At 34.0% G+C, this 13,916-nt stretch overlaps 1 protein-coding gene and 1 long non-coding RNA gene across 2 annotated transcripts in view; both read left to right on the top strand.

The window, feature by feature from the left end:
- The first annotated feature begins 1,082 nt into the window (after window positions 1-1,082).
- LOC128671715 (homeobox protein Hox-D4a-like) lies at window positions 1,083-2,216 on the top strand. Its single transcript, XM_053748440.1, has one exon. The coding sequence runs from the start codon at window positions 1,096-1,098 to the stop codon at window positions 1,990-1,992; it is 897 nt and encodes a 298-aa protein (XP_053604415.1). The 5' UTR covers window positions 1,083-1,095; the 3' UTR covers window positions 1,993-2,216.
- A 3,620-nt stretch (window positions 2,217-5,836) lies between these two features.
- The window catches only part of LOC135309764 (uncharacterized), a 47,844-nt gene continuing 39,764 nt past the window's right edge, over window positions 5,837-13,916 (top strand). Inside the window, exon 1 of the long non-coding RNA XR_010369966.1 lies at window positions 5,837-6,011. This is a non-coding gene — a long non-coding RNA (uncharacterized LOC135309764). The remainder of the gene's footprint in view (window positions 6,012-13,916) is intronic.

Here is a 13,916-nt window from a genome sequence, read left to right as displayed (position 1 = left end):
ACGTGTTAGGTACAAAGTAATGTTGCAAGTTTGTGACGTATGTACAAAAACATGTTTATCTAAAAATATTATAGCGTGCAAATATTAATTGTCAGTATAGAAATCACTCAGACTGTAATCACTTTTGTAGTTAAGCCATTTCTTTTATTATTTTCTTAAAGAGCCCAACATTTAAGATTTGATTTCAGAAAATAGCAATAAACAGAAGTAAGAATAATCTATTTCCACGAAATTATTAGGACGGCTCAGTAATTTGATATAATGAAAGTAGGTAGATTAAAGAATAGTTTTGTAAAGACCTGGTTTGGAAAGTCCCTAGATGGGTGGATGAATGTTAAAAAATGTACGGGTTCTGATTCTGCGGGAAATGGCTATAAACTGGAAATTCCTCGCATAGGCTATGAGTTAACAACCTGTCATTATTTGAATCTCATCCACCAATAAATTAATCTTGCAGCTAAAAGAATTTCATAACCCTTGGCACTGTCTATCCCGTGAGGGAAAATGACGTGATACTGTATCTAAAATGTGATCTAGTTATAAGTTTTTAAACAGAAATTCGGTTATGAAATTTTTTAAAACTTATATTATGTCAACTTTGACGGAATGCATTTTTTTAAATTATTTGAAAATAACGTTTATACCAACTATATTAAGTGAATATTAAATTGACTTTGTAAGCATAATAACAATAGACGTACCTTAAATTTACATTTTAAACGAAAAATATTACATACAAATGCCACAAAATTATTCCACAAAAAAAAAAGGACTAAATACAGTTGCACAATATAAACAGTAACCAAATTGGATTTAATGAGATAGATATTGGGGAAGTTAGCGTCCCATACAAAATTATTCATAGCTACTAAAACGTTCCATTCATACTTAACATTTTTTTCGCTGCAACTGGGACTGAGTCGCCGACAAAAGGGTGGGCCGGGCCCAGTAATTGCCGAAACGCTTCAAGTGAGACCCCATTGTGTGTATTTACAATAGGGCGCACTTAGTGGGGGTAGTTTTTGTAATTGTTACTTTCGGGAACACACCCCAGTCACATCAGTCGAAAACGAAACGCCGTCGCGAGCGCACAAAATGTCACGATCCTTTTTAGTAGACACCCTCATCAGTGAAACGAAAGACTGTAAAAAGACAGAAATGTCTAGTGACATCAATCCTTATACGAATTTCATTGGGCATCACATGGAACGCCCTAAGTTTTTGCCATATCCATACCCGGGGAATTTGAACAATCTTCTCACTCTCGGGCTACACCAGCAAAGATCGCCAGATCTATTTCGACCGTTTCTGGAGCACCTCAATTTTCGGTACCCACTACTGCATCAAATACCTCGTCAGCAAGAATTCTTCGAACCAGTCCAAGAACCGAGACCATTCGAGGGCTATTTGAAGACCGAAGAGCAGGAGCCAATCAACTTTGTAAACAGGAGGAAAAAATCCGTATCGCCTTATTTGCACCACCCGTATAAATCGACCGCTACGTCACCCTCGAAAAGTCAAGGTCAAAGGTCACCATCACTGTCCAGTGAAAGCAGGAATGGAACACCAAGCCCACCTCTTGCTCATCCTGAAGAACTCCTACCGGGATATTCAAAAGACTTGAAACGTCTGCCTTTGAAAGAAGATTCGAGCAAACGCATTCGAACAGCATTCACTGGAACACAATTGCTCGAACTAGAAAGAGAGTTTTCAATGAATATGTATTTGTCGAGATTGAGACGAATTGAAATCGCTTCGCGTCTGCAGCTGTCTGAGAAACAAGTGAAGATCTGGTTCCAGAACCGCCGCGTTAAACTGAAGAAGGAGGAGTCTCCGATGAGTTCCAATGAAGGAAAAACCAAGAAATGTTGTTGTTCGAAGAGTTCTTGCTCAAAAAGTCAAGAATCGTGTGACAATGAACAAGAGCAAATAGACGTTGTGAGTGACAGCGATAGAAGTTTCGAGGCACAAAATCTTTCTCAGTATTCCTAATTTGAAAACTTTGCAATTAATGCGCTGTGCTAATAAACTTCGTTTTTGGAACATTATAGGTAATTTATTTTGAGAACAGTGTGAGAAGCGGAAAGTTAGAGCACTCTTTAGCTATGGAAATATACAAATGTTTTAGCTCATTTGCGTTAAGAAAATATAAAATTGTTTTTCTTATTCTTCCTATTTAACTTGTTATCTAAGAAGTCTGTAGATTATTTAATGAGTTTCAATAAATTATGCTGCTAATTAATTTCTGAATTCTATATTGGGTTTATCTTTTTTGACGCAAACAAATTAGGTAGGTATTAATAAATTGTGAATGAATTATAAATTTAAGACTGTATTATTGTAAATATTAATTTATGAAGATGTGATGGTTAGCGTAAGACTCTCGTAAGTATAAAAAAAATATTTTGCTAAAGATTTACAAATTGTTAGATTTAATAAATTTTATACGAAAATAACTTTTGTTGTTTTACATTTATATTTTTATACAAATTAAGTATTTATGGAGTTGACAATTCTTCGGCTATCTACACAAAATTATAAAGACTAAGTGTGTGGGAGTTTGTGTTTAGGGGTAATGTTCTAAAGTACTGCTACTAAGGACTTACAAAATTCTTCCACCATAACGAAGATACGAGTGCACGTTATATCCACGGGAGCGAAGCCCCGGGACGCATCTAGGTCATCACACTCAAGACATTTTATTATTGTGCATTCAAACAGATTCTACGTTCTATATCAAACCATAAAGTAATTAGTGACCCATTCTTTAGAATATTGGTGACCATTTCTTAGTCGTGCTATATCTTTCACACAATTTTTCCTTTATTCTCTTTCTTCTTCCAGATAATAGGATACCTTTAGTAAATGCGAATTGTGACTAAATATTATTTGAAATTAATTAAACTTACACTGAAAATGATTAATCATCTTCGAGATTAATATGTAGTTTTAATTTTGCCGAAGAATGTCGTGTGAGGGGTGGAAAAGAAATTTTTGATTATGACGGACCAAGAATGTTGAGTACCCTCTGGCATGCGGGGACATCCAGTTCTCTATGGGACAACATTAATTGCATACTATTCGCAGCGATAATATTTTATTGGACAATAAGTAGGTACTTCTAAATAATAAATATAAGAATGAACTCTTTTGTGTGTGTGTGTGTGTGTGTGTGTCAATAGAATTCTGAATAATGACACATAGTGTACTGTACTGCACTATAATAATTAAGAAACATACAAAGTCTATTGTCTGTGGTGACTAGGTACATACAATTTACAACCTAAGCTTACAACCGGCCGCAGGCTTGTTTGCCTGCTTGATTTAATAAAAAAAAGCAATTGTTTATGCTAAATTTGAGATGAAAAATTCTATAATATCTATATTACATCGAACCAATATTTAGTTTAAGTTTGCCCTGCATATTCCAACATAGTATTATTTTTGCATTACTTAGCTTAGTTACGAAATGGAAATTTAATGATAGTTAACACAAATTACATTAAAGCATCAAATAAAATATCAGAAATCGATTAAATAAAACACCAATCGATTCGAATCGTTTCACCGAACGTCTTCTATCTTCATCACGAAACAATTAAATGCAAAAGTGATTAAGCATTCCGAGTTGCAAGCAATCAGGCGAAACCAGGACGGGAAACTTAGTCTCGCTACGAAGTTGCCGCTTCTGACAACTGTCTAGCTGAATTTACAATCGATCGATTCAATTAATTGAAATCTTCCTTATTTTTGAAACTTATACAATCGACCGATTCAAACTTCATTTCTTCCATAAATTATTCACAATTAGAAGATTTCACACAATCATTTAAAAAAACGATAAGTCTAAATCCATACTTATAATATAATGAAAATTGTGTTTAAGCTTTTTTATTTGTGATTTAAATTAATTAACATTATAACCCTGGGTTCGTCAATGATTAATTATACGGCGCAGAGTGATACTTGTTATCTGGTACATTGCTCAGCAAGTTCTATGAAATGTAGACGAGCATTAAGAGGAAATAGCAAATATACTTTTTTTTTTTTTTAATAGTAAAAATTCTTTATTTTTCTCCACAACACCAATCTTAGAAATACAAATTTTACAAAAGTACAAGCTTGTCTATTAAGACAAAAATGAGTGTGGAGAACTGGTGGCCGTGCTAGGTGTCAGAAGAACCTGTATTACGGGTCACCAGGTCACTATGCTAATATACAAAACTTATTAGGAATTTTTTCTAGGTACTTATCATAAAATTGTGTTACATGTGGAGCGTGTAGGTAAAATAAGCTATGAGCTATATAAAATTAATAGAAAATAAAAATAAGATTAAGATTAAGCCACTACAATAAATAAGGTCTTCTGTTTCATCATAGGTAAAAGCCTGCAACCACTCTCTTATTAATTTTTTACAGTTAAAATTATTAAGGTGAAAAATAGATATTTGGGAATTATTTTTTTTATAGAGAACTTATACATAACCTTTTTTACTTATACGCATTTTAAAAACCAGTTAGCTATGAATAAAAAAGGCTCCAATGTTGAGACATTAAGAATATGCTCAGATCAGACATTAAACAACTTTGTAAAAATGAACACCCCAATTATAAGAAGCGTTTGGTAAAATCCAAGCTTCCCAACTTCTATAGACCCTATTACATCAATTAGTGAATCAATAAGCCATGGCTCTCTCTCATCTCTCCCACGACGGCTTCTAAGCCAATGTTTGCGAAGCAACCATCATCCGTCTAAAATCAAATAACGTAATTATTTGCTAAAAGCATTTATTATCTATGGACGGGCGCGTGGCAGCCATACTACTGTCTATTATCATATTTACTCCCCCTAAAATACAACCAATATCTTATTAGCATTGAAATAAAGTTGAAAATTGTTACAAATTTTAATTTATCGATGGCAATAGTGAAATTGTAAATGAAGGTCCGCCACGCGGCGTCTTTTCATCAGTATCTGTTTGAATTTGGAACGCATTTGAATTTGGAATTTGTTTTTCATCAGCCAGTGCTAGAGTTCGAGTGTTGTCTATTGTCGTGATGATTTATTTGGATAAATTATTTTTCGGTAGATAAGGGAAGGGAATCACTTATTTATTGGTAATTATACCTACTAATAGCAGGGCTGTTTTGATATCTCACCAGAATGATTGTGGAAGGTATAGTAAATAAATAAATATATTAGGAAAAATTACACAGACTGTAATTTTAAGTTTTACCCAAAGTAAGTTCGAGACTTGTGTTATGGAATACTAACTCAACGACACTATATTTTTTAACAAATACATATATAGATAAACATCCAAGATTGGCCCGGGCAATCAGAAAAAGATCATTTTCCATCATGAATGACCCGACCGGGGTTCGAACCCGGGACCTCTTCAGGGGCAAGCACTATACCACTGCGCCACCGAGATCGTCAATAGTACCTATACTTATTCAATATATTGTCTTCGATCGTTATTTCTACATTATATCTGCATTGTTATCATAATGGAATTTCACACGAAATTACAAAATTGTTTACATTCAACAATAATTTTATTTTTGTTTCATTTTTTTTGTAGATAACTAAATACCTAGTAATCAAGATTTCACAATTAGTTAAAACAAAAATTAATCTTAGTTGCGTGCGTAAGTTGAGTTCCCTTCCAAAAATTATAAGGTTTTATTTATTGTGAGTACCTAGGTATTTATTTATACAATAATGAATGTAAACTCGAATTGTCTTTATATTTATTTCCACAAAAATAAAAACAAAAGTAGCTTGTCAAGCTTGACATTGACAGTTCTCTTCCCGCTTAGTTTTCAACGGCAACGCATCGCGCGCATCCCGTTCAACATGTTATGAAGTTTTACAAAAATTGAAAATATAAACATTACACTCGTATCCACCTGAGATTATTTTAGAGGCACATTTTGGATACTAGTATACCTACTATAAGGACTGGTCCAGGCAGTGCCTCTGCACTGGCTGGCAGGTACCTATTCTGGTAAGTTCTTATTTTTAGTTATATTCTAGTAATCTGTAACTAGTGTCCTTTTATTTCTAATGAATTTAGTTTTGTTTTAGACTGTGTATTGTGTGTCTTTTGATAAGCATAAATATCTTATCTATCTATACCTTTCATAGTATAAATGAACAGTAGACCGTTATGAGACTTATCCAATCAAACCAAATTGGAGCCGACTAGGAACAGAACTATCATAAATTCAAATAAAAAAACTGCCACGTAACAATTGACACCACCAAGTGCCTTGTTACGGTACTCCTAATTATTTTATTCAACTGATACCATCAAGAATATAATGAAATTTCAATCGAAACAGTACTTTATTCACTTATAATAGAGCATAGCTAGAATAAATAGGGTGAGGTATTTTATTATGCACGCAATAAATCGTGTATCATGCTGACAACCGTATGTTTTGTCACTGGTAATAGGTTACGGCTTTCAAATTCGTGTCATCTATTGCATTTTCTCACACCAATCAAAATTTGACTTTAACACGTAGACATTCAGTCGTTTTTCATTTAGTAATTAATTTATGAGTTACAATCTTTTTATTTTTAACACTTATAATGTCAATTTTATTTTTAAAGGGTTTTGTATCTTATGCATACGATTTTAAAGTTGCTTATAGCTTAATGATATTTTTCGGATAGTTAGGGTTGTCTACAGATGGGATTCGCAATACAATGCGATATCATTGGGTGCCGTGGCGAATTAAAACGGGTTTGATTCCTGATAAATGGACATACAAATTTGTTTTTGAAACAAAGTTTAGATCTGGATTCGATACGGATCTGAGCGATGGAAAACAAAATCAAAAATTGTTAACACATATATGTTAATTGACTACAGTTTATTTTTATCATGCTGATTGTTAGTGTACATAACAAAAAACCATTTTAAAAAAATTGACATCTTAAGTATTTAAATTTTTTTTCGTCTAAGTTAAAGTGACTATTTTGAGTTCTATTTTCAAATTTTTAGTTTTAATTTCTAATTATTGTGACGACCATGGAATTAGTAGGTACGAAGTACTTACCATGGTGACGACACAGAATGACAAATTTGCGTTTTATTTCTCCATTTGTATTCAGTATTCATACATATAGACAGCTAGGGACTCACTCTCTGATAATAATAGTCAACTAAAATATATTTTTTTAAAACTAAAAACTGAATCTCCCAAATTCTGAAAGGTATTGGTCGGTCAAAAAACCAATACCGAATCTCTAATATTTTTTCAAGCGGTCCTTAAGTTTGAGACGTCGCAGCCGAGAATGTAACCGGGAACACAATCAGAAGAGAAAAGGAGTAACGATAAAACAAAAACCTATAAACTCATTCTATTTATTGATGCTAAAAAACAATACCGAATACAAAAGCAATCACACCTCGCGCCTAATAATCAAATTCACCTCAAATCCTTTATTCGGAAACACATCAAATTTTCTCACAAACCAATATCCGCAAATAATTTCCATCATCTACCCATATCCAACATAATTCCTTTCACACGACTTTCACCCTTGCACACAATACAAACGCAAGAACGATAAGTGCCACAATTGGTTTTTAGAAAAAAATGGGGTTGCCAGTCGTTTTGAATTTATCAAGTTTATAGTGCGCTAAAAATTTTACAGATCAATAAATATTATACGATCTTGAATATTGCCTATAGGTTGGTAAAAAGTATAAATGTTATGGGGAAAGGGATATGAATAAGGATTGATACGGTATTGAACTTTTTATGATAGCGTTTTAGGATTCATGTCGAGACATGTTTTTATACACTCTCATATTTTTAAAAAAAAGAACGGTGTAGTTACGTTAAAAAAAAAAAAAGAAAAGTTAGTATTAGTATCTGTGTTTTTGATAAAATTGTCTTTACAAGACCATCTCTTAATTGTTAAACTGTTCCCACGAGCTCCAAATAACAAATTCCGAAATAAAATTACCCGGTAAGAATACAGATTCTCACCTGACCCAGTGTTCTTACGTGACCATAGGGTCACGTTGGATGTGAATTACTATATGTATTTGATAAAAAAAATTCATATTCATGACATGATAAGTAAAATATACAGGAAGAAGTTAAGACAATGTGGAAGATGAATCTAGTATCAACAGTTCCCATTATTGTCTCCACTACAGGCGTTATACCTTCAGATATTTTCAATAGATTAAATCAATTAGACCTACCTAAATTTATCTATATGACTCTACAGAAAGCTGCAATATTAAATACTTGCCGAATAGTGAGAAAATTCCAACAGTTAGATTCAGAAAATTCATTGATCTCCTCATCATCCTCATCGTAAACCATAACGTGTGTTTGCACTTGGCAAAACGCCCGTGCTTTTCACCAAATATACCAAGCTCGACCTGAGAATTCCTTTTGGAAAAACAACAATAACAATACTAAATACATGCCGAATCACACGTAAATTCCTAACTTCGTCTACCCTCACGTCTACCCTCAGCATATAAAACTTTTCCCTCTTACGCTTGGCTTCGGCCCGCGTATGACGCATATATACCCTCTTTTATTTTAATTTAAAAAAAAAGGAGATAACATTTATAAAAGTATAATAATAATAGTGAATTTACAAGAGTCACTTTTTGTTTAAAATAATTTTTCATTCATTAATTTGTCATTTGTTATGTGTTGTATGTTATAGTCAGTTGAAAACTACTAATGCACACGAAAAAACGTTATAAACTTATTAATGTTAATAAATCAAATTTTGTTTTCATCTTGCTTTACAATATTAGACATTAACCCCTTTAATAATAAAAACGTTATTCTCTGATTAGCCTGGGAATAGTTATTCTTTGTATTGTCTCTTTCTTTTAATGTCAAATGCTGAAAAGAGAAAGAGGGACAAAATAAAGATATACTACTCCAAGCCTAATCAGAGAATTACACGTTTATTAATAAGGCGGTAACGGACCAATGTAACAAGACAAAACAATTGTTACTGGCAGTTTGGTTCATTTTATTATTTGTCATCATTTTTTTTTTCTGTATCGATCTTAAAACCATTACATGTTACGAGTTAAGGCAATAAATACTGGCCAGCTTTTGGCTACGCTTCACTAACGGACTTGGATGGCCAATCAATCGGTGTGCACACCTGGCACTCGGTGTAATAACACTCAGTTGAGATTGATCGTGTTTCAGGACTAATTTTCAATCCTACTAATATTATAAATGCGAAAGTTTGTGAGGATGTATGTTTTTTATTTTTACTCTTTCACGCAAAATGTACCTACTGGACGGATTGTTATGAAATTTGGTCAATTTGGAAATTTTAATCTGTGTGATTTGGTACACTGGTACAACTGGAATAACACATAGGGCTTTCTATCCCGAAATTCTCGGAGCGAAGCCTCGGAGCGCAGCTAGTCAATCATATCTAATATAAGTATGTAACAAAATTATTATATTATATAATATTCCACCCATTCGCCAGTGTATTCAGGTCTATGAGACAAAACTATGTCGCCTGCCTGACCAATGTATAAACACGGATAAAATAGGCAGGCGGTGACTCGCCAGCTCTGTCAATGGGCCCCCGAAAAAAGCTGCACGATGCAAAATTGCAGCAAAGAGGGCAACACTAGTAGAGCGGCTGAGGGTGTCGAGAGGTGCGGCTCCGGTTTCACCATCACGGTGCTGCCCGAGAGCGGGTTTCCCCGTTATTACGCCATTACGTGCAATACACTTCCACCCTGGAGCGAATGTTCTGCTCTTGCTACTCCACTCTGACCGGCCGGCTAAGGCAAGACAGAGGCAGGGACGTGTTACTGAGTGTATGTGTGTGTAGGTGCATGTGTGTGTGGTCCCCTGGAGATCGGGTCCGTGGTGACGCCGCTCACCAACAGCTCGCCACAAGCTGCCCTGCGGTGACTGATTGCACTGGAAATCCAGCGGGCGATGGGGTCGTCACATCCCTACGCACTTATTATTATTATTATTATTCCTGACTTCTTCAATGCACTTAGTTCGTCTTTTCATTGAATAACTCACTGTATCATGTTACCGTCTCACGCTCAGTTTATAAAACGCAATGTTATTATAATAATACTCGACACTGTTTGGTCTATTTTTCAGAAACTGCATATGTGTTTAAATTTAATTTATGACTGTTTGTGTCAAATAAATTAAAAAAAAAAAAACATGCACCCTTCTCAACCAACCCACTAACTAAAATATATACAATTAGTCACACATTGACATAAAGTACTCTCATCCTTTCACAGTCCATCACAACCTACCCAAATTCATTGAAAACACGCCGCTATCACCGCGCTAAGCCGTTGAGGTTCATGTTGGTTAACTTGACGTGCTGTTGACTGTACATCATTGTGATTCCATAAACGATTTTCAAAACTATTATAACTATACAATGGGTACATACTCAGTTTTAAAGCTATATATTTATTACTAGCTTTTGCTCGAAAGCATACGAGTACTTTCACCCCCATTATAGTCAATTGGGGGTTGAATTTTGAAAAAAATCTTCCCTATATTTTAACAGTAGCAACTATATGGATACCAAAATTCATCTAGGTATATCGGTCCAGCGGTTTAGCCGTAAAAGCGGAACAGACTTTCGCATTGATATTACTATGAATAACAGTCACATTACATACCTTTTAAAATAAAATACCTACATTTTAATCACGATAAATTATATAGAAAACTCCATATTCTCCCGTGAATATCGTACGAGGCGACTAAGGGACACATAGCCTTAACACCTGATAGGTAAAGAGGGTTGACGTCTGGGCAGGGGCTGAATGTAAAATCGTAGCAACATCTTGGGAAACCTGGGCTTTGGGGCGTCACAGCTGTGAACCGAGAGAGAGATAGGTATTTGTGATAATAAATTTTGTAACGTATTTGTAACACACTGTAAATAACAGAAAAATACCCGTTGGAACAAGAATGTAGATCGTAAATGCTATCCCCACAGTTGTTACGTTCGAATCTCGTATTGATATTACGACCGCCATTAAACGGCCGTTATGTGCTGAAGGATACGCTTTCCTGATTTGTCTTGTACCTGTTTGATTATCCTGAATTTTTTTGTCAATTATTAATTACCAAAACGCCTGACGCTATTTGTAAACAGCCCAGACAGGATTGAAAACCAATTTGGATACAGCCATTGAGCCGTGGCGATCAGAAATTACCATTTAATTACGCTGGATCGTTATTGTTACATTTTGTTTTCGAAGGGTTAAAGGAAACATTGAGAGTAGAGAAGTAAATCTAAGTACAGCAGAACAAGCTACCTCTCTGAAGCTAGTTGAGGTTTCCAAAAAACCTTTTTACTCTTGGCACTCCAAATGGGTTTGGGCGAAGAAGTAATTAGTAAGGCTGTGCAGTAATTTCACTACATTATTCGTACTTTTGGCTTGCGTGTGCATCTCAAAACATTAATATTTCCAAAATGTAATAACCATTTAATTCCATTTAAATTTACACACCCGTGGACGGTGAAACATGTAGGATTAAGTTTTTCTTTTAACATCGCATTTTAAAAAAATGTAAACTCATGTTTTTGCAAATAAATAATTTTTGTCTTTGTAAAAGTGTACGTACCTCCCTATCAAAGTGAAAATTTTATGAAATCAATAAAATAATTATTTCAATTATAAGTTGAATTGTGATAGTAAGTTTAAAGGGAAAAAATATAATACTTACTTTAATTCTTACTTTTATTTATGGTAGCTAGCAGGTAGTTACACTTGTAAAGACAACTAAAATGTGTCAATTCTAAAGTTATAATTGCATTTATTTAGTTCTTTTGTTAGAATGCAAACTTGCTCAAGCTTTATTTCTGTACTCATTGCATTTTGTTGTTAGGATATTACGAATTTCACACTCGGCTGATTTTTTAAAGTCCACTAAAATTATAGTAAACTAACGGTTTCAATGGTTAAATACATTAATGCAGAGTCAAATTTTGTTCGTTTGTTTCATATATTTTCCTTTTTATTTTCGTAAAGACATTAAATCTACTACCTAACCTCTGGGAGAAATTGGATTTCTCACACTCAGTATGCGACACACACCTTCTTTGGGAATGCTGTTGAAGACGTGGCCTCTTACACCAGCTATTGAAGTATATGGAGTGGTTCTATTTCAATGCAAAAACGGCACGTTAAACCCTCAATATTGAATAATAGCAGCGAATCTCCTATGATTTTGGTTAGTGATATGTTGTTGACTGTACCTATTTTATTACAAATAATTGAAATAACATTTGTAATTGTAAACAATTTATTTCATTATTACTATAATGAAATGTAATAATGAAATTGCTACCCTTTTGGAACAATGAGCCTTTTGATGACAAATTCGAAAATTAGGATAATTTCTATCAAATTCTGAGTGGAATTCCGCAGTCGCTGCGTAATACAGATTGTTTTGTAATCGAATTTTGTGGTTGTTATAATGAGGTTTTATTTTCAAAAATATTTTATATACTACGTAATTAATTGTATACCCAAACCTTCCTCAGGAATCACACTAGCTATTGGTGCAGTAGTTTTTGAGTTTATCGCGAACAGACAGACAGACGCAGCATAGTACTTTGTTTTATAAAATGTAGGTAAGGATTATTGTATTTTATTTTTGAAACCTAAGTATTTAAAACAATCAATGTTTATGTAAATTATTTATAAAAAAAAGTTAGCGTGCCTTCTAGTTTCGCAATTCTCAACTCTGTCTGTCCCTGTAAATAATAAGGACGTGACGTATTATCTCTATAGGTATTTTAATAACAATATCATGTAATGTACACGCGATCTCCTTACATGAAATTAAATATCAGAAATCGTTCAGTTATACTGTAAGATCGATGCTGTTGACAAATCAAGTTCATAAAATCCCTAGTGATAAAAACGATTCAGTCTCAGTATTAAAAAAATGTAATTACACAAAATATCATACTTCGCCATCTAAACTGTAATTTAGTGTCGTTATAATAATTTCGAGATTACGGGATTCTGCGAAGTGAAAAAAATAAAATATTTACTTTCGGAGAAAATTCGTTCGTTTTTACCGCTTTTATTAGAGAGTCATTCGTTCGCAGAGATTTCTGTCTTCTACGATGTTTGAATGACAATAATTGACAAAAAAAAATAATATTTTAGTAGGTTGATTTAAAACGTAAACATTTGCAGTTAATAGCATGTGTGACTTGCATAGGTAGGTACACTAATCTAAAAAAACTTAAATTAAGTTTATATCATCATCATAAGGTTATAAAACATTTTCTTTGCTTTTTTAATTACACTCTGTTTCCACCACCAATCCCAAGATTTTGTATTTATATTTGGTTATACAGTAGGTCTGTACCTATCACGTCTTGATTGGAGTGAAAATTTGTTTAGCGGCGTTGTGCACATAAAAAATGTTAAACTCGCCTCAGGACACGTGACCCTGATCGAAAATTCGTAAGACGACAATGCACAATGTTAATATTCAAGTGATAACTTCTGCCGGCACTTCCATTTTTTCCTTAAGAGGTAAACAAGAGTTTACTACATAACTACCTATGATGGTCTTTCGTTCAGGTTACTGCAGTCCACGTGCTGTCTTGTCTGCTTTTCCCATATCGAGTACACATCGTGTCAAAAAAGATAAAGTATGGACGCAAATGATCTACGTGTTTTATGTCTCATGTTATGGTTTGATTTAAATTGAAAGGAAAAAATTATAAGGCAGTTATCAGACCTGTCATAATGTATGGATCTGAATGTTGGGCGACGAAAGTGACGGACGAAAGGAAACTTCATGCGACAGAGATGCGAATGCTGAGATGGATGTGCGGGGAAACTAGATTAGATAAAATAAGGAATGAGTATGTA

This window comes from Plodia interpunctella, chromosome 8 (genome assembly GCF_027563975.2).
Source record: "Plodia interpunctella isolate USDA-ARS_2022_Savannah chromosome 8, ilPloInte3.2, whole genome shotgun sequence".
In the NCBI taxonomy this organism is placed as follows: domain Eukaryota; kingdom Metazoa; phylum Arthropoda; class Insecta; order Lepidoptera; family Pyralidae; genus Plodia; species Plodia interpunctella.
The sequence above is the reverse complement of the archived record's forward strand: the minus strand, read 5'-3'. Positions and strand labels throughout refer to the sequence as shown.

Coding starts and splice junctions, on each gene's coding strand:
- LOC128671715 (XM_053748440.1), top strand. CDS start 1,096: ATGTCACGATCCTTTTTAGTAGACACCCTCATCAGTGAAACGAAAGAC.